This window comes from Macaca thibetana, chromosome 17 (assembly GCF_024542745.1).
Source record: "Macaca thibetana thibetana isolate TM-01 chromosome 17, ASM2454274v1, whole genome shotgun sequence".
In the NCBI taxonomy this organism is placed as follows: Eukaryota; Metazoa; Chordata; class Mammalia; order Primates; family Cercopithecidae; genus Macaca; species Macaca thibetana.
Window position 1 is genome coordinate 10,261,859 of NC_065594.1, and position 27,810 is coordinate 10,289,668.

A 27,810-nucleotide genomic window follows, 5' to 3' on the forward strand; every position below is an offset into this window, starting at 1 on the left:
AGCAGTCAAGTGTTATTAAACCTCATAGTTTGAAGATATTACTCCATGTGATGTGTGGAGCACAGAGTAGCTAAATAGTACTTACAATAAATTGGCTATAGATCTAAGATTAATCCTTTGTGGAAGAGGGAAAGTTGGCCCTCATCAAGAACATAAATGGCTGGGCATGGTGGCTCACGCATGTAATCCCAGCACTTTGGGAGGCTGAGGCAGACAGATCGCTTGAGCCCAGGAGTTCAAGACTAACTTGGGCAACATAGCGAAACCCCATCTCCACCAAAAAAAAAATCTACTGTTGCACCCTAGTGAGCAGCTGGTTACTTGTCATCTATCCTAAGTGCATGTGTCTTCTCCCCTACCTCCAACACTACTTCAATTTTGTGCTTACAAAATAACCAGATAGATTCATTGCAGCATTATTTAGAACAGCAAAAATGAGACTAAACACCTAAATCTACCAATAGCAAGATTGGTATTTTTAAGTATGTCTTTATAATGAACTCACTATATTTATGCAGTTACAACACCTGACTTTACTGATTTCCCTGGTATAGAGTTTTAAAAACAGCCTACAGCACTGTAACATAGACACTCACACAGATATACCCCCATCATTAGGGGGAAAAGGCTCCAAGGATGTATAACAAAGTGTTAACAATTTTTTTTTCTGGGTGGCGAGATTTTAAGTTTTATTCACTTTATAGTATTTTTAAAATGCTTTAATGTAATAGACATATGCTATTTTTCTGTCAGGAGAAAAACATTTTCACTTAGAAAAGAGATAACAGAAGCAGTAAAAAAGAAAAACTGGACACTAACTTCATTTCTGCTAGAATAATTCATATTCTCCCCCATCTCATTTTTTAAATTAGTGACAAAATCAACAGTTTAGAAATGACACCATAAGATGAACTTTATTTTAAAGCTCATAGAAGTGTTCACAATCAGTTACAACAGGATCGACATTTCTTCCATTCCACACTTTCACATGACAATATACTGTATAGTGAGAGATAAATTTTAAGGTTTTTGTTCTGCATGCTGCTAACACATTTGACTAGCTTTTGTTTTACTCATTGATCTTTAATATCAAAGCAAAAAGTCATTTTCTATTGGACAGAAATGGTTTTAGAAAGCCCTTATGAAGTCAGACTTAGTCTTGTTTATAAACATCCACACCCACACACATGCTGAATGGAGAGCAAAATGCAAGAAAACTACCTTGGCAGGAACAAATGCTTAAAGATTTTAATCACAGCCCTCTTGAACGAGCAGTACAGTTTTTTTCTCCAAAAGACAAAAGTCAGTTTCATCCTCAGTGATGCAAATGGTGAGACTGCACAGAAAGCTTAGTATGAATTCACAATTCCACAGGAATCTGAAAGTTACCAAGGCAATTTTCCCTTTTAGGATCATAAAGACTACAGACTTAAGCTTTTTGTCTTTTTCCATATAATACACAAAATTTCTAAACATCCTTAAAAAAGAAAATATAAATAGTTTCAGTATGTTATGTAGAGTCACATACTATGGCAAAAATATTTTATTAATTGAAGGAATAAGCCAATTTAATGTTATCTAGTCCAAGTCCATATTAACAGAATTTTTCTCATTAGGGTAACATTCACCATTCTGATGTGGAGGTTCAGCACCAAAATTGTTTTTGTCTTCTAAATCTTCTTCCTTTTTATCAATATTTGGGCCATTTGGAGTTCTTTCCAGCTTGGGTGATTCAATTTTTGGTTTCGGTTGTGTTACAACGGGTTCACATGTGTTGTTCAATTCCTATAAGAAAATAGTTATCAGATTAACGCAGATCCATCCAGTTCATTTTCAACTGCTTCTCCACATACCTGACCCACTATTTTTCTACCAACTCCAATTATACATCAAATAATTACATTTTCTCATTACACTTGCCCCAAACCACAGTTTACAGTCTGACCAAAAGAGAGTATTAATATTCTTCCATGATGTGTTAGGACTATGTACTTACATATATTACTTCCTTCAATCCTCACAACAGAGTTAAAAGACAGAAATTATAATCCCCACTTCATGGAAGACAATGGTTCAAAGAGGTTAAGTAACTTCAAGATCAGGAAAACTAGTGAGGAAAGAGCTAGAATTCAAGTTTATAGCTTGAAACTGACAGTGCTTAAAAGGGTCACTTTTCCTTGACCTTCACTGCGTTTGAACATTATTCCAGAAGAACACTTTTCCCAGTTTCCTTCCAGCCTCACACACAAGACCTAGAATTTCCTAAGCCCTTTTTCCTTAGTTTGTTCCCCTATAGCACTTAACATCTCTGATAGATGACACAGACTTGTTTACTGTTGGTCTCCCTCCCATTACAAGATGAGTTCCATAGGGTCAGAGACTACACTTTGCACACTTAATTGTTTAATCCTGAGAACAAGGACTGGCACATGACAGGCTCAACAAATACACTTGTTGAAATGAATAAATAAATGGAGAAGTGGAAAATTTAACAAACTTATGAGGTCTTCTGTATTTTGTGACAGAATAATAAACTAAGAAAAGCTGGTCTCGGTCAGGATGAGGTAAAAGCTTTATAGGAAAAATGGCTATGTTGAAGGTTCAAATGACTGCAACTTGAGTCCGTAAGCGAACCCAGAAGTAAACATGAGACAGTAACACTCACCTTGATTTTTATTTTAATCTCCTGAGCACGTACAACTGGATCCTGATCAAGACTCTTTTTAGCCTGAGCATTCATGACATTATTCATCCATTCCATCACTTCATTGACAGACTTCTCGACTTTTTTCATTTCAGACTCATCAATATGGTTGTATTTCTCATCCTGAATAGAAATAACATGGTCATTCTATAGAATTTATTGAACAATAACATTTCATTTGACCCAACTTTCCAGGAAGTTCAAATCTACCTCTAACCTCAAATACCAAAATTTCAAAGTTAGATGATTCCCAGCTTAAATGTTAGCTTATTAAAATCTAGGTTAACTTCCTCCCTATGTACAAAAAGACTGACTCACCTTATTTCTGAAGTCAGCTGCTATCTTGGCATAGTGCTGCAGCCTCTGTCCTAGTTCTTCAAACATTTTTGGCCGTTCTTCAGCTTCCTGAAACCGAACTTTAACAGGAGTGCCAATTTTCTAAAATAAAATGTAATAAATTAATAGTTATCATAATTTTACTTTAAAGTCTATAGTTTAAAACACAAGTACCACCTTTCAGGGGGAGAAAACGACCTACCATTAATTCTTCCAACTTGTCAACATATGCTTGTTTAGCTTGGTCCTCTCCTTCTTCATACAGCCAGTCTTCAGTTTCTGTGAGGAGTCTCAAAAAATTTTGATGATCCTTAACACAAAATATGACAATATTAGTGGCACTCATACATCAGAATTTTTCACAACAAAACAAAGGGGCATTCTCAGAGGTATTCTCATACTAGGTAGCTAATCGCATCTAGGAAGGCACTCTGATTTCGCTTCTCTGCCTTGTTACACAGAGACATCCGAAAATGGCTCTCACTGACTTAAAAGATTTATCTTAGAAGCCCAATCTGTACAATGAAATGTGGTTTATAGAAGAGCAATTATCTTCTTTCTTTCCAAAAAAAACCCGGGTTTTAGCAATTTTTTGTTGACTTACACAACTATCAAACACTGAAGGGGAAGCTATACAAGTTGCCAATCACTGAACACACGAAAAAATCATTCCTAACCGGTTTATGTACAGTATGAACTTCTACTCTAGCCCTGGGAGGTCCTGCCTCGTTCAGTCATCTCGACTTTGGAGTCCCCACCATAAGAAATTCAGAGAATGTCAGGACAGAGCTAAAACTGAAGTATGTTACAAGGTAGCCCAGAGACCTTAGAACTATTAATAAAACAGACTCCAAATTTCACTTTAAATGACACTTAATTAAATTCTAGATTTTTATCCAGTTAGTTTCTTTTTTCTAAGTCCTATCTTTCATAGTTGTGCTTCTGGGATTTTCTCAGAGCCATACCAACTAGGAGTCAAGAAAAGGGATAAGGGGAATAACAGGGCTTAGTAAGCTCTGGGAATGACTGAACACGTTATGAGATGAAACAATGACAGGAAAGCTACCAAGTCAGCAGTGTCACTGCATTTGAGGTCTTTAAAAGCAAAGATTTTTCTTGTATTTATCCTAGACCCTATGACGGTAATGCCATGAACTCTACATAAATACTTGATAGGTTCTCTCTTCTAGATGGTAAAAATGAAGAGTTTTAGGGGTAGGCTAGTACAAAATAAAACTGCTCATCACCAATGAGCCTCTATCTCCATTACTTTTGTTTTCTGTTTCCAAAAAGTTCAAGTTATCTAACTGAGTAAAGGCTTAAGCCTCAACTGTCAATTTTGATACTAAACACTTTATATGAGACTACCTGAACAAAAACAGAGCTCTAAAACATACCTGCTCACATATAAATTTTTCATATGGTCCACACAGCTTGTCTCTGAACTCATACACATATTCCTCAACTGCATTTTTAGCATCATTCCTTTCTTTTTCCAATTTATCTTGCATTATCATCTTACCCTGTCAGGAAACAGGAAAGGTTAATTCCGGTCTTCTAGTTAACTCAAACTAAATTTTAAATGTGTAGACTCTGGGGTTTTAAAAAACATGATACAAAACAAATTTTAGTGTTAACACAGTTCCAATTTATACCTCGTCAAAATCTTCCTACAAACCCAACAGACATTTCCGTTTTCTAAATACTCAGGCTGAAGTTTGATTTTTTTAACATTGTAACAGATTACACAGACTTCATATTTAACGCTTAAAAAAAAAAAAAAAAAAAAAAAAACCAAGCTACTGCTTAAATGTAATTTTGTTTTCTTGTATATAAATGGTTGTCTATATTTGGATTAATACTGGCCAATGTATAACAGCCACACCACTTTGCCACATTTTTAAATCAAAGATAAATCCATGGACTACAGTTTATTGTTAAATAAACTTCTAAATACAATGTTCCCACCTCAGTATGGAAAAACCAAATCTCAATTATTTCACATTTCTAGAATTATTCTAGAATTTCAGACTACTAAAAAACACAATGTATTTTAATAGAAATATTTAGTGTGCCATGAAATTCCAACTGTACTGGGCTCTGTTATGATTTACTGCCATCCAATTTTTTCACAAGAACTCAGCCAATCATGTTATATCAAGCATAATTATCTACGGCATAGCTCTCTCTAATATGAATACAAAAAAAATTAAACAAAGTTGTTAAAAAAAATTAAACTGCAAAATTCATTAGTTTTGGCTTCATTCTATCCCTAAAACTATATAAAACTTGGGATGAGAAAGAATTATGGCCATTTATCTACATAGGTAACAAGGCCAAGAAACTAAACATATTTCAAAATAAAAATATTTAATTCAAGTACTTACCTCTGTCTCAATATACATGTTAAGAAGGTCTTTCCCTAACTGCCACACCAAGTTGGCTTCAATAGGCAGCTCGACATTCACCACCTTTATTTTGGGCTTTTTAGCTTCTGGAGGCTGGTCAACTTTTTTTTCATTTGCCTTAGGAAGGGGAATAAAAAAAAGGAAAAAATTTTAAACAACCCACTTGGAAAAACACAAAAAAGATCTCCTCATACTTACTGATGACTTGGGCAAAAATAAAATCTCTGAAAATCATAAAGTTAGAAGGGTCTACAGAATCACCTAATTCCCTCTATTTTAAATCAGGGCTGCTATTAAATATGCCATACCTTCCTTTGGGAATTCACCGGGATGTTTTTCTCTTCTCGTATTGAACAATCTCTCCTGCTAAAGCTTTTCTTCACAAGTCTTTACTTTCTAACCCCTTTAAATATTCTTATAAGTCCCATGAGTCAAAAAGTGAAAATTACTAAATTATTCTTATCTTTATAGATTCTAGAACCTGTCACCTAAGGATAAGCTTCAACCAATGCAAAACAGGTTAGGATCATCTTAATTCCTATAATATTGTAGGCCCTATATGCTACTATGCCTGCTTCAATTACAACTAGCACTACACTGATGAGTGCCTTTTAAATTTTCCTTATGGAACTTGGAGTATATATCTCTCTCTCTACCCCATACACACATACACATATATTATTCTTACTATCCACCTTTGAATTGTATCATTTCTCATAAGCAACTTTGCAAGGTAAAAAGAGATAACAGTCTTAAAGTAGCAAATGGACTGATGTGACACATGCCAATGATTTATGTAGTTTTTTCAAAATATGTAAATACAGGGCTAAAGAAGTAAGTATCTCCTGTGGCCTTCAATTTTCCAAGCCTTTGCTATGCATTTCCATTTCTGCAGGTTCCTACTAATATAAATGACAAAGAACACAAATGAGCAGACTCAGTTCTATGACAGATCAGATGACAACCACAGTGTATAAACATGTATCCTGTAGGTAGGATGGTAAAATGGGACGAGACTAGCCCATGAGGCACAATAATCATGGCCATAGATAATTTTGAGGAGTTATAATGGATTAAAATCTTAGGCACTTTATCGAAGAAAGTGGGTCTAGAAAGTTCAATGACTTGGCTAAAATTAAAGAGATGGAACTAGATCCCATGTTTCAGAGACTGATCTCAGTGTTCCTTAGACATCACCTATCAAGTGCTATAAGCTGTATCACTATGGATGAACTAGGCAGTCAGCCTGCAGTCCTCCACACCTCACTTTCCTTCTAATGCACACAACCCTTCAATATATTATGCATGCTCTGAGGGCATGAGCCACAGGAAAGAAAAATGAATCCAATCAAACATACACCTAGGAAGACAAGAGCAACAGATGCTAGGAAACAAATGGATAACAGTACATGTATGGAAGTTAAATCAAGACAAGACAACCTGATAGTACCCAATTAAACCAACTACTGACAAAACCAGCATCACAAAATGGCATTTCAACACGGAATGGATGAGGAACCCTCTCCAAAGGGGTAATAATGCTCCAAAAGGCTTCAGACTAGTGGTCACACCTACAACTAAGGAGCATGAGATCCTACCCAATGTCATGTTCTAGACAGGTACTAAGACTCTCAGCAAGAGCTGATGTGTATGCTCATCCCAAGTCAAGGGGTGTGCTGTTGAAACTAAGCAGCTATTTTTCCAAATAACCACCATCATCATACAACTTAACAGCGGAAAACAGAGAGCAGCTTTCAGAAATCAGAGTCAGGACCCATAGCTCACACTGGAGCCCCCAGGATCAATGAGGGGACGGAAAAATTAAAAACTGGAAACTTTTACATAGTATAAAAACCTATCCTGACCCAATGAAAGATTCTGTAATTTGCCTGAGGGTAAAAAAACTCTACCCTCAGAATGTAAGGGAAGCCAAACCACCAAGAGCAGGCTAATTATTTACATGTACCTTGTACAGAAAATAATAAAGTTCTACAAAACATACGGTGATTCACTGTTAACAACAGAAATTTTTCAATATCCATCTGACCATGACTCTTAAAGGTCTGATTACAAGCTGTCACTTTCCAAGGGACACACCACCATTATTTAAGTTAGCTTCCAATACCTACTGTGGAAGCAGGACAAAAAAGTAATTACCTTGAAATGCAATCTGGTTATTACCAGACCACCATAATTAATTTACTTAAATTTGACCGATGGCTTGAGAGGAGAAAGAAGTTTACTAGACTCCTATAGCCCATGTATTTATCAACTGATTAGTTCAAGTGAAAACTAATCATGTAGCCCTGGGAAATATCAAGTTCTGCCTTTGGTATTAGAAGATACCTCTGCTCTTTGAAAGACAACAAACAGTATACATTGGTCTCTTGTTACTTCGAGTGGCAGTTAATCAAGAGAAGCTTTTAGGTTTAAAGCAGGATATTCAATTCCCTTAATTGAACTTAAATACCTCTAACTGGTTTTAGTTGAAAAATACATAGAAAATCAACAGAAAAAAATCCTACACAGAATGAAATTATTTGGTGCTTGCTCTTGAAACTGCAATTTAATGATATCATTAATGATTACATGTTGCAACATTGTCTAATGGAATGAACTAGAAGAGTCACTCACTTTGTCAGCATCTGGGATTTTGTTTTCTTCTGAGGTAAGTTCAGGTGAAGGGGGAGACTGTGAGGTTTGTTGAGCATCAGTTTGTACCTGGGGCTGTGTTCCAGCTTCACTGTTGTCTTGCTGGACATTTTTCTGAAATGAAAGCCCAGGCACAAAGGATGTAGAAAGCAGGTGTACTTGTATAAATTTTTAAAGTTATAGGGCACCAAAGACAGTACACTCAATTTCTGAAATCTTAACAGGTGGGGAGAAAAGGTACTGAATAAAAACAAAATGAACACAAAGTACTTGAAAACTTCTGTAGATATTCTAAACCTGTAAAAAATTCTTTGAATGACAGCAGTTAATATGGTTAAATAACACAAGTAAGCATTTAATTGATGTGGTAAGAATCAAGAACTCTCCCTTAGGAAGCTCATCTAAGCTCGTACAGATATTAATTCTCTAAGGCACTGGAAATAGATTACTCCAGGCCTCTTTCCTAGAAACAAGCTTCCAAACCTATTTTACCAGCAGCCATCATGGATCTCAACATATCTCCATTTTCAATATACTAAACAGTTACATAAAATGGGCAATTATCAGTTATTTCGGAATTCATCACTTCAGTTTATAGATACCCAAGACTCACTCTGTCCCCAATTTTTGTGATCCAGCTATATCCAGTAAAGAATAAATGCTACATATTAACAATCCTAATTAAAAATTTGGTAAAGAAAAAGAAGAATGAACCCTAAGAGTTTCCTAATTTTCTTTTTCAGTAGCCCTCAATCCCTAATAAATTAGTGCTTGCTTGATCTTTACCCATCTTTGGAAGAGGGCGGAAATATTCTAGGTTAACTACTTTCTGCTCACACTGAACTCTTCTCATATTTTTCTTCTCTTAGCTTCAAGATTCTAAGACAGACACTGAAGTATTTAGGAACGAGGCATTCCTGATATCCAAAAGGCACTAAAGAGATTGAGAAAGTATATGGCACTCATCATTTAACCAACTACTGTACATTAGAATTTTTCTAGATGAGAATAAAACTAAGGTTCAGAATGTTTATGTTCCTTAGATGTTCTAGAAAGGTAACACAGTGATCACTAGATAACGCACTTTCTCACATCTTTACTAAAACACCACACTGCCTCCCTCTTAAGCTATTTCTAATTATTCCCTAGAAATAAACTGTAATTACTGTAATACTTTAGCTTCCTAAAATTCTTCTGTTGACCACACAGAACTAGCACTCATGCTAATGATAACAATTCTTACTATACGCTACACAGACACTTCTCGTCCTTCCTCCCACAATACAGAAAACCATGTAAAAACAAAAACAAGTTCTAAAATATCAAAGCCAATTTTGTCATACAATTTTAAAAACTTTAATATTTGGTAGCTATTTCAAACAGTTTTTGTAGCAGTCTGTTTTTTAAGTTTCTTAAACGTCAGTCAACATTCGACTTCTCAATGTGTGGTCTACATCTTAAAAAAACCAAAAAAATCCCAACTCAATGAAACATCACCTACTCTGTCATATACTAGTTACTTCAAATTAAGTTACACAGAATTTAGTCACAATTCACCAAATTTCAAGCTGTATACTACCACTAACTGGCAAGTGCTATTATCATTACCTAAAATTCTGATCAAAATTATTTATGAAGGAAAACATTCATTTTAACCCTTCCCTACCCACTTCTCCTATAGCTTACAACTAAGTCAACTCTACTCAAACACAAGGGTTTATCCACAAACTTACATCAGTGTCTGTGTTTTCTGGTGGTCTCTGATTCAGACACTCCATGTCAGCTTCAGAAGACATTTCATTCTCCTCAGTTGGGACTTTCTCCACCATAGATGCCGTAGAGATGGTGAAAATGCCATGGGTGTTGACACGCACTTTGACTTTTACCCTAGATTTTTCTCCATCTTTCTGTGCAGAAACATTCTGAACTACAAAGCGGCCTAGAACAACAACAACAACAACAACAATCACAGAATCACAATTTTAGAATTAAATCTAAATCTCTGTAAAGGAGGCCAGGTGAGGTGGTTCATGCCTGTAATCCCAGCACTTTGGGAGGCCGTGGTGGGTCACTTGAGCCCAAGAGTTTGAGACCAGCCTGGGCAAGATAGTGAGATCCGTGTCTACTAAAAAAAAAATAAAATAAAAAATAAAAAAATAAATAATAAATTAGCTGAGCTCAGTGGCATGCACCTGTAGTCCCAGCTACTCAGGAGTCTGAGGCAGGAGGACCCTTTGAGCCCAAGACTTCAAGGTGGCATTGAGCTGTGATCACATCACTGCACTTCAGCCTGGTGACAAAGTGAGAACCTGCCTCTTAATAAATCAATAAAAATCTATCTATGTAAAGGAGACAGATAAGAAAAATACAAAGGCTAAAAAAATAACACCTGCGAACTACTGCTATTTTAAAATTTTCTACCCAGTCTTTACCAAATTGAAGTCCTCTAATATATAACTATGACCTCTTAAAATGTATATACTTGAAATTAATCTTAGTATGCCATAAAAGCTTTCAAAGATAAGGGCACCCTTATAACTATTTTATTTAACACTAGGCAAACACTGAGTGTAAGATACTGATAACAAGCAGTTCTTGCCTCCTTCTACCCTACTTCTCCAGATGGGTGAGCACAAACTAGACATGAAAATCTGTTTGAAAGCATAAGGAAAATGATAGCAAGCACATGCTGAATTTTAATCCTATAACCTTTTAAAGAATACCATTCTTTTGGATAAATAATCAAAACATTTAGCTGTTTTAAATAAGGGAGGTGAGCCAAAATCTGTATGAAAGTCTGAAATTATTATGTATAATACAATGGGGTTCCAGAACATTACTAATGGTTAAAAGTGTAGACTTTAATCCAGACTATCTGGGCTTGAATCCTGGCTGTGTGACCTGTTACAAAAGTTACCTAACTTTTCTATGCTTCTGAGGATTTAGTACAGTGAGCACTTACTACAGAAGCAAGTGCTAGGTTTAAGTTATAGCCACAAATAAGTACTTTTACTCTAGAGACCACTGTGTCAAAAGTAAGTACTCTGAACCTGTTATGTGCGAAGCTCTAAATGAGATTTAACTGCCTAGTACTTAAAGTGTTGTCTATATAAACACACAGAGCTACAGATTTAATTACAATGTCACTGAAAGATGAAAGAATACACCTTAATTGTCAAATCAGTAGTTGAGGAAATATTTGCCAAAACATCCATCTATCTAAAGAAACAGCATTTATTCTGGAAAGTGGGATGTAAGATCGCTCAAGTATGTGTGACGTTTTCAGTTTCAATCAAACATGAAAAATTAGATGCCATGCCAAAAAGCTGGGATTTTATCTTCCACACAGTAATTAATGCACAGATTCCAATTTATCAAAATCTTACAAGTCTACATGTAATGATTTCTTTTCCTAACAATAAATTCATGAAAACTGTTTTAAAAACAATACACCACAACTCTGGGTCAGAACATTTTAGCCATTAAAGTAGTAAGAAAGAAAACACAATTGATCAGGTTCAACTCCTTCAAACAATTTATTTATGAAAAGGTGTGAGGCAAGGGTGTGTCCTGAAAAGACCTAGCAATATTGGCAAATTTCACCCATGGTCTGGGAAAGAGACTTACTATGGGTAAAAGTAGATGGATGGTGTCAAGTGTCCCCCCAAAATATGTACCAAAAAAAAACTTATCTTTAGAAAAGATAACACAAAGGTACACTTGAGATGTGGATTCACAATGGTCGCTGACTCAGGTTTTAAACTAGAAGTAACAGACTACAAATAACACTTAGCCTAGAGAAAAACTTAGTATTAAAAGCAGGGATAACCTTTTACATACAGACTGTATCAGAATAGTGAAAATACTAAAGTGTTCATATATATATACGTACACATATATACTTTCAAGTAACGGGAAAACTCCAAGTAACAGCAGAACTACCAAGTCATTCTATCTCTAGACCAGATGACTCAATAAAATGAAGTTATTTCTCCATCACCATTATTCTAAATGGAAAATGTCTTCACACAGAATTATGCTCCCCTCAACATCGCTAAGAATAAGAAAACTTTTAAAGTTTGTACAATGAATGAGAAGCTAAGTCTTTAACTAAAGAGTAAAATATACACAATGAACTGCTTACCTATTTTTGCTTCTGGATATGGAACTCCTTGGGGATCAGAATAGAAAGCTTCTAGCTCAAAAGGCCCCCTTCTCAGGAAGGTGAGAACTTTGGAGAAAGGAGCAGCATGGTTTCGACTAAACACTTCATGAACACTGGAGAGAAAAGAAAAAGGCATTCAGCAGATGAAGTACTTAAATATGCTTACTGTGCTATACAAACAGAAAAGAGACTTTCTAAAATCTTTATCAATTCTATCTCATCATTTACAATACCAAAATGAGAGAAATATTTTGGTAGATTTGGTTGTTGAAAGATTCCAGGTAAATTAATGACTCCCCACTAGAGAAGTCATCTGTTAATTTTTCTTCTTTACATTAGAGTATCTGAATGCTATTTTCTGCTACATACCCTTCAGTATCTTCTGAATCGTGGTTCCAGACCAGAGATATTGGAAAAGGAACTGCATCTGTGACGGAAAATTCTCTAACTTTAAATGCCGGGGAAAGGATTGCACACTTAAAAAAAAATAAAATAAAATTATCATGAGCACATGAACACTTTCCAGTCATCTTTTAATATAAAACTGAATTCTAATGGATGGGCAGGATTTTGTTTTTTTTAAAAAACTCACATTCCAAAATCGTTCCCAGTGTATTTCATCTAAACAAAGAATTTATTTTACCATCTAAATACTATGCCAATTACTAGGTACAAAGACAAATAATATATCTTAAGATAATGACAGTTAATCAACAACAGGTTTCATGGGGATTAGGAAAACAGACTGGTCTTTCTAGAAATGCCTTGCTGACAGCAATTTCAAGATCACTTTTGAATATGTACACATACATACATGAACAGTTCTGTCTACACTGCTTTCCAAATGTCTGAGAAACCCCCAAAAGGGCCATAATGTTCAGATTTTCAAATAATTGTGTAAACGAAGAAAGCAATGGTAAATTCAAATTTGGGAAAGGCAACACCCAAAAGATAGGTGGACAAATCCCTATTTAGACAGGACATATAAAAATAGCTAGATAATCAAGCTGAATAGACCCAAAAAAAATCATCATTTAGTATAGGATCCTTCAAAAGAGAGGCCAAAATTAGCTCTACTTCTGAAGAAAATATAAACTTCCAACATTTGAAGGAATCAGAGTTAATTAAAGGAGGCATATTCCATTATGAAGAAAAAAGCGAAAACAAAAACCCCATAGAACAGGATGGATAATACAATGGATTATCATTAATAATTAGTATCTACCTATTCTTCCTTTTGTAAGTATACAAAGGCAGTCAGTCTAAATACCTTTGTTTACAGAATCCTATTTTATATTTTAAAAACTGCTAACTAGCTTAAAACTCAAATATGTCAACTTGAAACTTTATTTAAAACTATTTAGATCTTTTTTGACTGTAATATCCTAAATATAAACTAGTATTTTCTTTTTTACCAAATAACTTCCAGATTTGGTGTTTTTCACCAAACTAACTTCACACTTCTGGGCTGCCTTTTTATCTGATAGGCAGATTAAAAATCAATTTGGGGATAAGAGAAGGTTATCTATTTTCTAATACCATTTGTTAATACTCCTAACACCCTGAAAACTTGCCCCAAATCAATTCCTTATTATATCAGATTAGATTCTAATTCCCTGTGTGCTTTGTAAGTAACAACTGCCACCACCACACAGTTTATTAGTGTTTCAGCTGTGTTTTCTGTGATATCCTCAGAATCATACCTGTTTTTGATTCTCAGCTTGAGAAACACCAGCTTGGTAGTTCTTTTAATTGAAATTCACTGGATCTTTTAGATTTGAGTGGCCTTATCTCCCTACAGCTTTACGGGTTTGTTTAAAATGTCCTTCTACTACCTAGACACAGGTCTCTGTTTATTATCCTACCATGATGACATACACTGGAAACTGTTTAAGGACTGTACACCAAGCAAAAGCAGAGTTGAGAAAGTACCTGTAATGCACATCCTCTGGCTACTGCTTCATCTGCATTGAGTGTTGTGCTAATATCTTTTCCAAAGAATTTGGCAATTCTTTCTTTCACAGCTGGAATTCGTGTAGCACCTCCAACTATCTCAACTGCACTCACATCTTCTACTTTGAGATGAGTTTGTTCCATCAATGAATAAAGGGGTACTTCTATCTTTTGCAGAAGTTCAGCACACAGTTCTTCAAATTGTGACCTTAGCAAATAAAAACTTGTTTTTAGAAAGGTTAAGACCAATATCCTGTCCTACTTTTGATAACCCAATGAATTTCATTATTTTCCCCCTCAGACAGCCTGGATCCCACATGGGCCAAGTTTAGCTGTACTGTAGTTTACAGCTCTTTTGTCTTTGATAAATATACCAAACAGGGCAGAAAGATAATGAGGAAGACAATCAGTTCTCCTGTTATTACTCAAATAAATCATTTTATATTGCTTATGACCACCATTTTACTTCTAAAATTTTTTCCCCAGAGACAGTCTTGCTGAGTGCAGTGGCACAATCATAGCTCACTGACGCCTCAAACTCCTGGGCTCAAGGGATCCTCCCACCTCAGCCTCCTGAAAAGTCGTGACCACAGGCAGGTACCAACAGGTCCAACCCTTCTAAATGTTTTGATCTGATTCTCATTACTTTCAATGGTTATTTCCAGTCCCTGCACAGTATCTCTGTGAAACCAGTATTCAATTACTGGCCCAGAAATACTAAAAAGTGAAAATACCAAGAAGACTTGAGGGTAGTACTTAGACCCATGAGAGTACTTAGCAAAGGTATTTTTAAAAGCCCTCTTCACATAAGTGCCTCTAGAGCTAGTGGTGATAAAAACAACAGTATCTCCAGCCACAGGCGTGTAACGCACAATTCTGAAATGTAGGCCAAGACTCACGACACCCACTAGAACTGACACCTGGGCTAGTTTCAAAAAAAGTTCCATCTAATTAATCTATAGAATTCAAGACACACCTGTTCATCTTTCCGGAAACATCTTTGTCATTCATAAAGCATTCGATATTCAGTGGAAGGTCTGTGCTGTTAGAGCTCATTAGCTTTTTCAGTTTTTCACACTCCTGATACAGACGAAGGAGTGCTCGTATTTTGGATTTTGCATCCAACTTGTACTTAGTTTTAAATTCTGCACAAAAATATTCCACTAACTTTTCATCGAAGTTTTTTCCTCCTAAGAAAGGATCAAAAGCTGTTCCCAGTACCTAATTTGGTCGAAACAACAAATAGTCTGGTTATTTTCAATCACATTTTAACTAGTATCTTAAATATTACTACCCAAACAATTAAAGACTAAGAGACTCAAGACTATATTTAAATTGTAACATGAAATCCAAATCAGTCAGGAATAAATCTCTAAGATATTTTTGCCTTTAAATGACTACATAGAAAATAACTGCAAAAGCCTTTTCTTTCTGAAACAAGAACACTTAAGAGTATGCTAAGACAATTACATCATCTTTATGGAGATCAACCTTAGCAACCGTTTCTTGTTAACATCTCTACCTAAAATAAAACTCTTCATTACCAAGAAGAAAAAGCCTAGTAAAGCGGCTCAGTAGCTTAAAGTCACAACGCTTAATGTGTTTTGGACACTGAGTTCCAATGTATGGCTTTACCTTCAATTTTCCCTTGTTGAAAGCACAGGCAGACACTTGAAAAGCTGAATGTCCCATATCAACAAAAACCACTATCCGAGGTTTCTCATCCAGGCTTGGGAGATCCTGCTTATAAATTCCGTAATTCAAAGCAACTAAAAAAAATAAGTATGTTTCAATTCCTCGGTTCACATTTTCTTAGGAATCTCACTGTTACATAAAATTACACATGGAGGAAGCTTGACTATTAACTTGAAACAATTAAAGGTGAACACATTACATTCCTTTTATACCTGACTTCACACTGATTTTCTTGGAATTAATTATTACTCTCTTTCTGATTTCAGAACAATGCTCTATCACTTTTCAATATATGGAGATGTGCTAGACAAAACATATATGGCGTGAATACAGTGAAACATAACCACATATCACACAGAGTATCAGACTCATTATGCAATACTTACATTTCAACCACAACCTGCTAGGACACTGCTTATCCAAAAAAATTAAGAATTTAATATACAACTACAGCAACTGCAGTTCCTACCAATTTTCTTTTAGATCTGAGGTGAATAGCTGAACAACCCTAAAGTTTGTTTTTCTTCTGAACTTTAAACTGTATTTCTAAACATGTATACCTAAGAACGTATTTTTACCAATATTTAAGTTTTCCAAAAACCTAACAAATATGTGAGTAAAACTTTTCAGCATAAAAACTGACTTTTTTCCTTAAGTCATTTTTTGTTCCTCTGTAATCATAATAAACTAATGAAAGCTCAAGGAAGAGATGCTCTGATCACCACTGTATATCCACAGTACCTAGCGTAACACATTCAGATAGTACAGGCTAAAAGCAATATTTGATAAGTGATCATCTATCTACAGTTCAGTAGATAAATTTTTTTTTTTACACTAAACCAATTACTTGTAAGCCAAGGTAGTTTTAAAGCCCAGAATTTTAAGCTTGTGGGAAAACTTATTTCCTAACTATAAATGCATTGTAAGGAAACAAAGTTAAATCCAACCTACATTTTCAAAGGAAGAAAAAACATGAAATTCTCTAATGAAAGCAGATTCATAAGTTTGATAAAGTACCAATTTCTCATTAACCATAAGCATTGTAAGAGGTAGATTTTTTTCAAATCTGACTCGATTTTTTAATAGGCTGTGTTTCTGTACCTATACGAAAGTAATAGCACTGAACATCCATAATTCTGATAGTATATTCACTTCTACACGACAAGTGCTTTTTCCTTACCAGCTGTCATGTCATTCATAAGTCTTAAACAGTTTAGGCCAACAATCTGTGCAGCATCTAATACAGATCGCCTCTCAGCATCTGTAAAGAAGGAGGGGACCTACAAACAAACAAACAATTCTGAATTATCTAGAACACAAAATATACTTAGAAATTCCTCACAAACCACTTAATTTTTTTTTTTTTTTTTTTTTTTTTGAGACAGAGTCTCGCTCTGTCACCCAGCTCCGCCTCCCAGGTTCATGCCATTCTCCTGCCTCAGCCTCCCGTGTGGCTGGGACTACAGGCACCTGCCACCGCGCCCGGCTAATTTTTGTATTTTTAGTAGAGGCGGGGTTTCACCGTGTTAGCCAGGATGGTCTCGATCTCCTGACCTCGTGATCCGCCCATCTCAGCCTCCCAAAGTGCTGGGATTACAGGCGTGGGCCACCGCGCCCGGCCACAAACCACTTATAAATTCACAACAGTCCAGCTAAGTAGGTGTCTCACCAAGTCACAAAACAGAAATAGGGCTTTAGTTTCCTGCAAGGTCGTTAACCTTCAGAAACAGTAACTACTTTTGAAAACACTGTCCCAAAATTACAGGATCAAAATAGTCTTTATTATAACCAAGTTTAAGCTGAAATAAAAATTAATCAGGAGTTTCATAAGACATATTAAAAGTTACATAAATCTAAGAGAAAACTTGAAATTAAAGCGGATTAAATCTGCTTCCAAACTAATCATAAGTTTCTACTGGCATTAGGAAATTATAACACTAGGTCAACATTTAATGTTTAATAATACTAAACTATAGGCAAAAACTACAGGAACTTAAAGAGCTAACTCTAACATATGCCAGCCACCACCCTTTCAGTTCTGCTGTTCACTGAGGTACTCCTTAATTCAGTCAACATGTTAAGATTACAAAATCACTTTTTGGCAAAGCCTTTTGATTCTCCTAAGAGTGAAAACAGCTCAAGGGCTGAAGTTTCTTACAGCATTGACTTGTGCCATTCTAGTTGTAATTCTTTTTGACTGCCTCCTAGTGCAGCACTTCAGGATACTATTCAGGAAAAAAAGTATCTAACAACACATTCATAGAATCATTTCAGTGCAAAGTACCTAAGTTTAGTACAGTGATTTTTCCAAGTTGTCCAAAATATTTGTAGATGCTTGAGAGAGAGACATAAGCAAGAACAAAGGTAGATCTCTTTCACCTTTCAAATCAGAACACTTCTTCCATCAGCTTCTCAGTTCACCAGGGGAAAAAAATTGTGGCAAAAAAAAAAAAAAGGAAGGGAGACTGGGGAGGGAGAAGCCACTGACTTCTAACTTAATTCTTTAATTTTGCCAGAGATTAAAACAATTCCCATCTTGCAAGGACAATAGGAGAAATGTTAGCCCGTCTGCCTCATTCATTCATAAAGGCTTCTTGCTGGCTGACCTCAGTTGGCCACATTGCTCATACTATAACGCAAAGACCATGCTGTATTTAAGTCCGAAAGCATACCCCACAACGCATCAAGAAGTGACCCAAGACATCTGGGTGAGCAGAATTTACCTTTCTGGTGTCCAAAAAAAAAGATGACTTTTGTTCATTTCAAGTACCCCTTGACAGTCTAACTAGTAACTGTCCACTGAAGGTAACAGGCTTGCTAGTGCTAAAAATTTAGCTTTCGTCACTACTGGTAGGCTACATTTTAAAACTCCTAATGCACTCATTTCTCAACGAAGAGTAGAATTCTTTCACCTGTGAAAAGCTCCTGTGTTAAATGTACAAGCCTGATAGTGCAGCAACTAACTGTATTAGAATACTCCCACATGGAACCAGTCAAAATCTGTGTTTTCAAAAAGCCTCACATGAGATTTTGATTTCCAGTCAAGAACCTTTGCAGCTTCTGGCTAAAAATACCACTCAAATCTACTTTGTAATGCTCTGGAACACATGTTAATACAGTCCAGTAGAACATGATCTCTAGTAAAAGAACAGCTTTCACACATTTGATACTTAAAAGTAATACAAAGAATGCCAAATGAAATAACACACACTGCCTTGCGGAATTACACTTACTGAAATAACACAATCTGTTACTGGTTTCTTGAGGCTGTTTTCAGCAGTTTCCTTCAGCTTAGTCAACAACATGGCTGTTATCTGCTCCACACTAAATAGATGTTCTTCACCCATGTACATCACCTATATTGAAGGGAAAAGATGTTTTAAACATTGTAGTACGTGAACCTACATGCCAGTATTTAACTTCCAAATATTAGCACACATTCCCTTCCATAAAATCTTTATTGTTGTAGTGGTTTTGGAAAGAAGGAAGAAAAGGAGGAGAAAGGGAAGGGGAAAGAGAGAAGGGGGAGAGAAAGGAAAAGAGAAAAAAAAAAAAGGAAGAAAGAACTTCTACCTAAAGATGAAGGGGAGGGGAAGAAAGCTAGGGCAGATATACCCCACCCAAAGTCTTAGTCAAAACATGAAAGAAGGTAGTAAATTTCCACTCTAACTGACGAGATGAATCACTGGGATAAATATTATTGTGTGTTGATCACAAGACAGGAATACCTCTGCAAGTTTAAAAAAAGATTCCTGGTGTTATTACACTATTACTCTCCCCACAATTGCAACTGGGCTGTCTCAGAACAGACTTTTATTTGATACATGAACACAATGTCGACTTTTTTCCCAACATCAAATAAACCTCAATTTTATAATTGCCAAAAAGTCAGAAGAAACACAAATTAAGTTATAGCATATATACTACCATTTGAATAATTTTCAGACAATTTAGCATCTCTCTACGATACTTTAAAAAGAGCTGAATAAAAAACAAAAAGACCACCTGGTGTAATTAAGAAATTTGAGTAATAACTCAAATAAGTTCGTCTTTTTAAGTATTAATAAGTCAGTATTTTTCTCTATGGATGGATGAAAGAGTCTCCTATCAAGGAATCTAAGGTTGCTCAATTATATTACCTTTATTCCAACTCCACCATTTTTCAATGGAACCAAATCGTAACTTAAGTTTTCCTTCTCCTTTTGAATGAAGGGGTCATTGAACGCTCGGCCATGAAATCTTTTGAAGTTAGACACCGTATTGTTTGCATGAGTGATTTGCTGCAAAAAGAGGTTTGAGATTTTAATTTTTTTTCTCTAATTTCACCACCTACCAGTACTTTCAGTAATTTTATTTAGTCACTTTACAATTCGGAACCAACCCTATGAGTGCACATAAGCTGCCCTGAGGCCCATCAGTTTCACTGAATTTCCCATCTATGAACAGATTTTATTTATACTTTTTTCTTCTCCTATAGAAAATGCCAGAAGGTAAGCAGCAAGACAGAACAAGAGGCAAAATAGTGTGACTACAGACTTTAAAGCAGATTTCAAAATCTGTAAGATAAAAAGACAGTGAAACTATCACTAAAGGCTCTGAACACACAAGAATTTTATCACTTGTTTCATTCCTTTTCCCCCCCACTAAACTTGTGAAGTTTTATACCCAATGAATAGTAGTGCTATAGTCAAATCATAATTTTGTTTAAAAAAGTTAATTTTTATAGCTGAGCATGACTAACCGAGAGGCTGAGGCAGGAGAATCGCTTGAACCTGGGAGGCAGAAGTTGCAGTGAGTCAAGATAGCACCATTGCACTCTAGCTTGGGCAGCAAGAGTGAAACTCAGTCTCAAAAAAAAGAGTTGATTTTTATAGTCTAATAAATTGCTAAGTGGCCAGGATAGACATTCTGTGCCAGAAAATACATGGATCGCTACTGTTCCTAGCAACAGCATGAAATGCTAGTTATCTACACCAAAAAGTAGGAGACTGAAGAGTAATTCAAAAAGTTTCTAAGTGACCCAATGTTTTCCACAGCATGTGCATATTGTGAAGACTTGAGAGCCATGGTTTTTATAAACAAGACACTGAACTGCTATCTTACACAACTGGTGCACATGTTTGTTAAACTGCTGTAAGAGATGGTGTTTTTTTAATCCATAGTTTTGGTTAAATATTTTAGGTAAACTCTAGATCGAAAAGCCCCACTTCAGAGCACATTTCATTCAAATGTACCTCATTTGAAACAACAAATAACTGTAAGATTGAAAACTAAGAATTCTGAAATTATTAGCTTAAAAATACCAAAACAGTCTACTACTTACTTTTTCTCTTACCTAGTTCTTTGAATAAAGGAAGAATACAGTTAGCTTGGCAGTACTAATTTTCAAACAACATAAAATTCAAGCGAGTTTAGGTCTTAAAATTCCTTATGATCTAAAACTGAGATGTAGTCTACTGGTCAAATATGAGTCTCAACAGATCCTTCTCACATAACCACAAAGATGCAACAGAATTTTAGGTCTAGGTTATCAATATCCTCAATGGGCACATTTAGAGGATTGTTACAACTGAAGTCCCACTATCCTTTTGAACACATCATTTTGAGTGTGCCTATTTCTCCTTTTTTTTTCACCCTTTTGTTATATCGCTCTTCCAATGTAAAAAGGAAATACAGTTAAATCCAACCTACATATTCAAAGGATTGGAAAACATGAAAGAATTTTCTAATGAAAGCAGATTCATAAGTTTGATAAAGTGCCAATTTCCTTTTACAACATAAGCATTTTAAGAGACAGATTTTTGTTTTCAAACCTGACCTAATTTTTTAATAGGTCAGTACTAAATACATTCTGTAACATACAATACAGTAGTAAGATACAGTCCAAAATTTTCTTTTTTAGCAATACTATTTTCTGTATTTAGAAAAATGTCTTCTATTTCAAAGAGCCTCTCAAAGAGCATTTCATATATCTTTTACTGCTTCTCTCCACCAAGAGGTCTGCCTAGATCAGTGCTGTTCAATAGAATTATATGTCAGAATAAAGGGGAGCTACCTACATAAAATTTTCTAGCAGCCACACTAAAAACTAGTGAGATTGGATTAATTTCAATTAACTTAGGGCAATATATTTTAAAAATTATCACTTCAATAAGTAGTCAATAAAAAAAATTGATGAGATACCATACTTTACTTTTCAATTTGATTAAAAAGTAAAAAATCTCGTATTTTATACTTCACATTTTGATTCAGACAAGCCACATTTCAAATACTCAATACAGTACATGGCTACTGTATTTCTTAAACAGCACAGGTCAGGACAAAAATTTCTCCCAGTCCTGAAAACTGGCTAGCATATATAGAAAGCTGAAACTGGATCCCTTCCTTACACCTGATACAAAAATCAATTCAAGATGGATTAAAGACTTAAATGTTAGACCTAAAACCATAAAAACCCTAGAAGAAAACCTAGGCAATACCATTCAGGCCACAGGCATGGGCGAGGACTTCATAACTAAAACACCAAAAGCAATGGCAACAAAAGCTAAAATTGACAAATGGGATCTAAGTAAACTACAGAGCTTCTGCACAGCAAAAGAAACTATCATCAGAGTGAACAGGCAACCTACAGAATGGGAGAAAATGTTTGCAATCTACCCATCTGACAAAGGGCTAATATCCAGAATCCACAGAGAACTTAAACAAATTTACAAGAAAAAATCAAACAACTCCATCAAAAAGTGGGCAAAGGATATAAACAGACACTCAAAAGACATTTATGCAGCCAACAGACACATGAAAAAATGCTCATCATCACTGGCCATCAGAGAAATGCAAATCAAAACCACAATCAGATTGCATCTCACACCAGTTAGAATGGTAATCATTAAAAAGTCAGGAAACAACAGGTGCTGGAGAGGATGTGGAGAAACAGGAATGCTTTTACACTGTTGGTGGGACTGTAAACTAGTTCAACCACCGTGGAAGACAGTGTGGCAATTCCTCAAGGATCTAGAACTAGAAATACCATTTGACCCAGCCATCCCATTACTGGGGATATACCCAAAGGATTATAAATCATGCTGCTATAAAGACACATGCATACTTAACATTTATTGTGGCACTATTCACAATAGCAAAGACTTGGAACCAACCCAAATGTCCATCAATGATAGACTGGATTAAGAAAATGCGGCACATCTACACCATGGAATACTATGCAGCCATAAAAAAGGATGAGTTCATGTCCTTTGTAGGGACATGGATGAAGCTGGAAACCATCATGCTGAGCAAACTATCACAAGGACAGAAAACCAAACACCGCATGTTCTCACTCATAGGTGGGAATTGAACAATGAGAATACTTGGACACAGGGTGGGGAACATCACACACTGGGCCTGTCGTGGGTGGGGGGAGGGGGGAGGGATAGCATTAGGGGGAATACCTCGTGTAAATGACGAGTTAACAGGTGCAGCACACCAACATGGCACGTGTATACATATGTAACAAACCTGCACATTGTGCACATGTACCCTAGAATTTAAAGTAAAATAAAAAAAAAAAAAAAAATTTTTCCCAGTCCTACCTTAATTACTAAGTAACCTGAAAAGGCTTTTAAACACGTAACTTCTTAGAAGTTCCTTCTATAAAAGGAATCTCTTAAATGAGTATCATGAGAAAATTCACACGAACTTAAAATGTCTTGTTTATAATTTCTAAAAATTAGATAAATGAAAGGCAGCAAAAAGTTACTAAAAGTTAAGGTTGGCAGGCTGGGCGGTGGCTCACACCTGTAATCCCAGCACTTTGGGAGGCTGAGGCAGACGGACCACGAGCTCAGGAGTTCCAGACCAGTCTCACCAATATGGTGAAACCCCATCTCCACGAAAAATACAAAAATTAGCTGGGCGTGGTGGCACGTGCCTGTAATTGCAGCTACTCAGGAGGCTGAGGCAGGAGAATCGCTTGAACCTGGGAGGCGGAGGTTGCAGTGAGCCGAGATAGCGCCACTGCACTCTAGCCTGGGCAACAGAGCGAGACTCCATCTCAAAAAAAAAAAAAGTGAAGTTTGGTAAATTAGAAAGTTAAAGTCGATCTTAATAAAACAAGACAAAGGCAACAGAAGGAAAGAGTATCATCATCTGAAGGTTCATAATTACATTTTTAAAACTCAAAAATACGTAAGCTTAAGCACACTTTACTCTCTTCTATGTCTCCTGAGATTTTCCTTTTAAAAACTCCCCCTTAAAAAGTGATCCGAATTCTTTCAAGGAACATACCTGATTTTTGGCTGCAACTCCAATTGTTCTATTTTTTGATCCAAATGATATGACTGACCTAGAAAAAAATATATTTCAAAAATGTTAAAAAGCATAAATGTTGATATTTTAAACTGACAAGGGAAAAATTCTAATATAAATGTCCTACCCATGAGGGGGTAGGGAACAAGCATAGCACAATTTTAAAGTCTATAGCTTTCATCAGATACTCAAAGGGGGCTTCCACTTAATCCCCTGCTGCTCTGAGAATCCAACCTAGGTGGCAGTTCTACCACCCCAAAAACGTCTGCTCATGGCTCAGGAATCCTCCAGGTTCCCAGTTATTACGAACTGAACATTAACTTTGAAAATGTTTTAAATATGTAAATGGTATTATTAACTTGACCCTACACACGACTCACAAAAAATAGGATGTGACTCTCCCTTTCAGTCACCAACTCTGTACACATCTAAATGTCATTGTCATACCGACTTTTGTTCTGATATATCAGCTGCTTCTTTAGAAATCAAAGTTTTTATGCTAACGCAAACAAATGAACCCAAGTTACACCTCTGAAGTTTCAAGAGCACAGAGGTTCCCATCTGGGAGATTCTACCGGAGAAAGAAAAAAAGGATGCACAACAAGTACCACCGCAAAACAATATAAATGTCGAGGAAAAGGAGTAACTAATCAGTTACATCAAATCTGCTTTGAAGAGATGGAAGGTGACTTGTAACCGCGAGACAACCTTCTCAGCCACCATGGAAATGCAACCGCGCAGTAACCAGAGCAGAGACAAGCTCAAACGTCTTGTGAGGAGACAGTAAGTGAATTAGGTTTTCGATTAAAGGAGTTATCTAATTCTGGATTACTAATCCAAATATAATCTAATTTTGGGTGAGTTACTCCTACCTGCTTAGGTAGGAGTAACGGTAAATGAGATGAGCAGAACGGGAAAATACTGAGGGCATTAAGTACCACCTTACAGTTTAAATTTGCTGTAATAGAAACATCCTCGAACTACATTATCTGAGCAAGTGTTAAAAAGAACAGCAGCCTAAATGCCAGAGAAGTGTCCAAGCAGAAGCTAGACAAGAAACCGTCCAAAATCAAGAGCATCATTGTAAGTTCAGAATAACTATAGACTTGCAGAATGGATCTACTCATTTTCCTAGGGGAGAATCAAATTAATTGTACTAAATAGCAATCAGTAGCTGATGCAATAGTGTCAACCATAGTTACAGTTTAACAAACATATTAAGGGCAACTCCAATATTGCCCTCAGTGCACATTTTTCAGGACTGTACTTTTTGTCTTTGGTTTCACACAGTAGTCACTGTATAGCACAATTTTTTTTTTTCCTACTCTCCTCTGAAAAGCTTTTTCTTTTATTGGATCAACCAGAACAAAGTATAAACTGCACCTAAGCATGAAAGCCTGAAATACTCTTTTCTTTCTTACCAAACTCCAACTTTAAAACCTTAACACAACCAAAAAACAAACTTATATCTGCAGCGGTAGACGTGCAGGTTGCTCAAAACAGTCTTGCTAACGTTACTAACACTGCCAAATATTTTTGCCTCAGATTTTCCACTCAACTTTCATAAACGTTCTCAGCACCCAAATAATTGTATTAGCCCAGTCATTCTGCCTTTGGATTCAATGTTTTCACTTTGCACTTTTCATCCTGGGCTTGGGACATTTGAAAAAAAATTACTAGGTACAGTAATTGCCTTGAGATGGAAGCATTTGTTTTCATCAGTGCACATGCAGATATGTTTGTATATATCCTCGTCCAAAAATATCCCTTCACGAAACTTGCTTTTTAAAATGTTGCCCTTTGCCCACCCCAGGCTCCTACAGAATATTTAGTTCAGTGACGACATCCATTCTCTTGTGGCGTTCTAGCCCAGAAGTATGCAATTTTTATTCTTTTACATACACTGTGCAAAATTAATTTTAAAAATACGGTTTACAATTCCTCACGAATGGCAAAGAGCAAAAACAAGAACGTTTACATATTTCGACAATGATCCCGGGCATTAAGGCCAACAATGTTAGCAACGGAGAAACTGGGTAAAAAGAGGTGGGCTGATCTTTCATAGGACTGCTTCCGTGGTCGCTAACAACAGTTCGCCTGCTCACTGGACAAGCAGCGACACAAGCTCTGGAAGCTTCCAATTCATTTCGAGATTCACAATGCGGAAGAAAAAGCCCGGCAGCCCGGCTCCGCGGTGCGCAAAGATATGCGCGGAGGGAGGAGGACAAGCTGGAGGCGGCTCAGCCAGCTCAGAAAGGCCGGGTGGGGATATGGGGGCGGCCGCGAAAGGCGCAGGCTGCAGCCTGCCAAGACAAGGGAGCGTAGTCGCGGGCTCTGCCGCAGCCCGACCCCCAGGAGGTTTTGAAATCCCCCAGTAGGAAGCCCGCACAAAGTGACGACCCGGTGTCTCGACTCTGGGACTCCTCTCGCCCCCGTGAATCCCTGAGACAATCCCTTCTCCAATTCGTGGTGGCAAGCCCCCCATCCCTCCTCTGGCCGGGTCGCTGGTCCCTAGTTCCACGGAGGGATGCGCCGCTGCCCAAACGCCTCCGTTTGCGGCGGAGATCGGTGTAGCCAACGAGCTTGGGGTCCCCACACTAAGAGCCCAGAACCTCCTCCCATCCACCCTCGCAGGCTCCCACTTACGGGGTGCACCGATCGCTGAACTCATTGGCGATGGTCTCGATGCCCCCGGCCCGGGCCACCGCGATGTAGCAGCTCTGCGATCCCACGTCCAACCCCACCACCGACATGGCCGGCTCGCGGTCCGCCTCCGCCTCGGGTCTGGGTCTACGTCCTCCGGCCGCCTGCCTGCTCCTCCTGCCGCCGCTTTCTGCCCGGCCGCGTTCGGCTCCGGCCCGCGGGGTCTGGCCGCTCCTCTGACACTCAGAAGGACACACGGACAGCCGGCCTGTCAGGCTCCTCCTACTCCCGGATGACAGCGGCGGCTGGCAGACGAGAAGCCCCGGGAGAAAGCCGGGCTCAGTCTCCGCGGGTCGCTCCGCACCTCCGGTTGCCTGCCTCTGCCGCAGCTCGCACACCGTCGCCGGGGCTGAACTACCGACCCAAAAGGGGAGGTCCCACTTCCTCAGCCTTATGTATCGCACTGATCAGAACTTTCCAGAATCTGCGGCATTTACTCACCGGCGCCTCCACCGGCCCCTCCACGTGCCACTTCCGCTTCCTTCTTCTCGAGCCTTCTGGAAAGATTCTACCCAATGGGCGGCCGGTCCCCCGAGAACGGCGGCCGTTGCCATGGCAGCGACAGGGCCGCTCCCGTGCCATTGGCTCAAGGCTGCCTCCGCCCACTCCCGCCCTAGCCGAAGGCATTTTGCTGCCCTAATAAAACAGGCAACGAAGAATGACTCCAAAACTCGGAATAATCACAATTTGCTACTGGGAGGTGGTACCCGACCCTTAACTCTAAAGGGAGGCTGAACGGGCGGAGAGAGGCCCCATTTTTGCAGAGACCCCAGACACCAGGATGGTGGGGAGGCCGGCCAGCTGTCCGGAGAGCATGTTGGGAATCGTAGTCTGGCCGGGAGAAGTGTGCGCCTTGCATGCTGGGATGTGTAGTCCTTGTCGCAGTGCTTGCT

The 27,810-nt window shown here is 37.5% G+C and overlaps 2 protein-coding genes across 8 annotated transcripts in view; both read right to left on the reverse strand.

Moving 5' to 3' along the window:
* Positions 1-27,810, reverse strand: part of HMGB1 (high mobility group box 1) — a 979,364-nt gene that overhangs the window by 659,271 nt on the left and 292,283 nt on the right. The gene's annotated exons all lie outside the window — the stretch shown is intronic.
* On the reverse strand, positions 888-27,471 carry HSPH1 (heat shock protein family H (Hsp110) member 1). Of its 4 annotated transcripts, XM_050766840.1 has the most exons (19): positions 26,861-27,393; positions 24,194-24,251; positions 20,053-20,193; positions 19,147-19,269; positions 17,094-17,193; positions 15,854-15,987; positions 15,195-15,439; positions 14,198-14,426; positions 12,635-12,741; positions 12,245-12,378; positions 9,834-10,039; positions 8,083-8,214; positions 5,428-5,565; positions 4,438-4,563; positions 3,243-3,350; positions 3,023-3,142; positions 2,666-2,827; positions 1,629-1,785; positions 888-1,378 (listed from the first exon to the last, which is right to left on the reverse strand). In XM_050766840.1, the coding sequence occupies exons 1-19, from the start codon at positions 26,965-26,967 to the stop codon at positions 1,350-1,352; spliced, it is 2,556 nt and encodes an 851-aa protein (XP_050622797.1). In that variant the 5' UTR covers positions 26,968-27,393; the 3' UTR covers positions 888-1,349. The 4 variants fall into 4 exon arrangements, with proteins under 4 accessions (XP_050622797.1, XP_050622799.1, XP_050622795.1 ...); XM_050766842.1 differs by having other exon boundaries at positions 888-1,785; positions 27,359-27,471; XM_050766838.1 differs by having other exon boundaries at positions 888-1,785.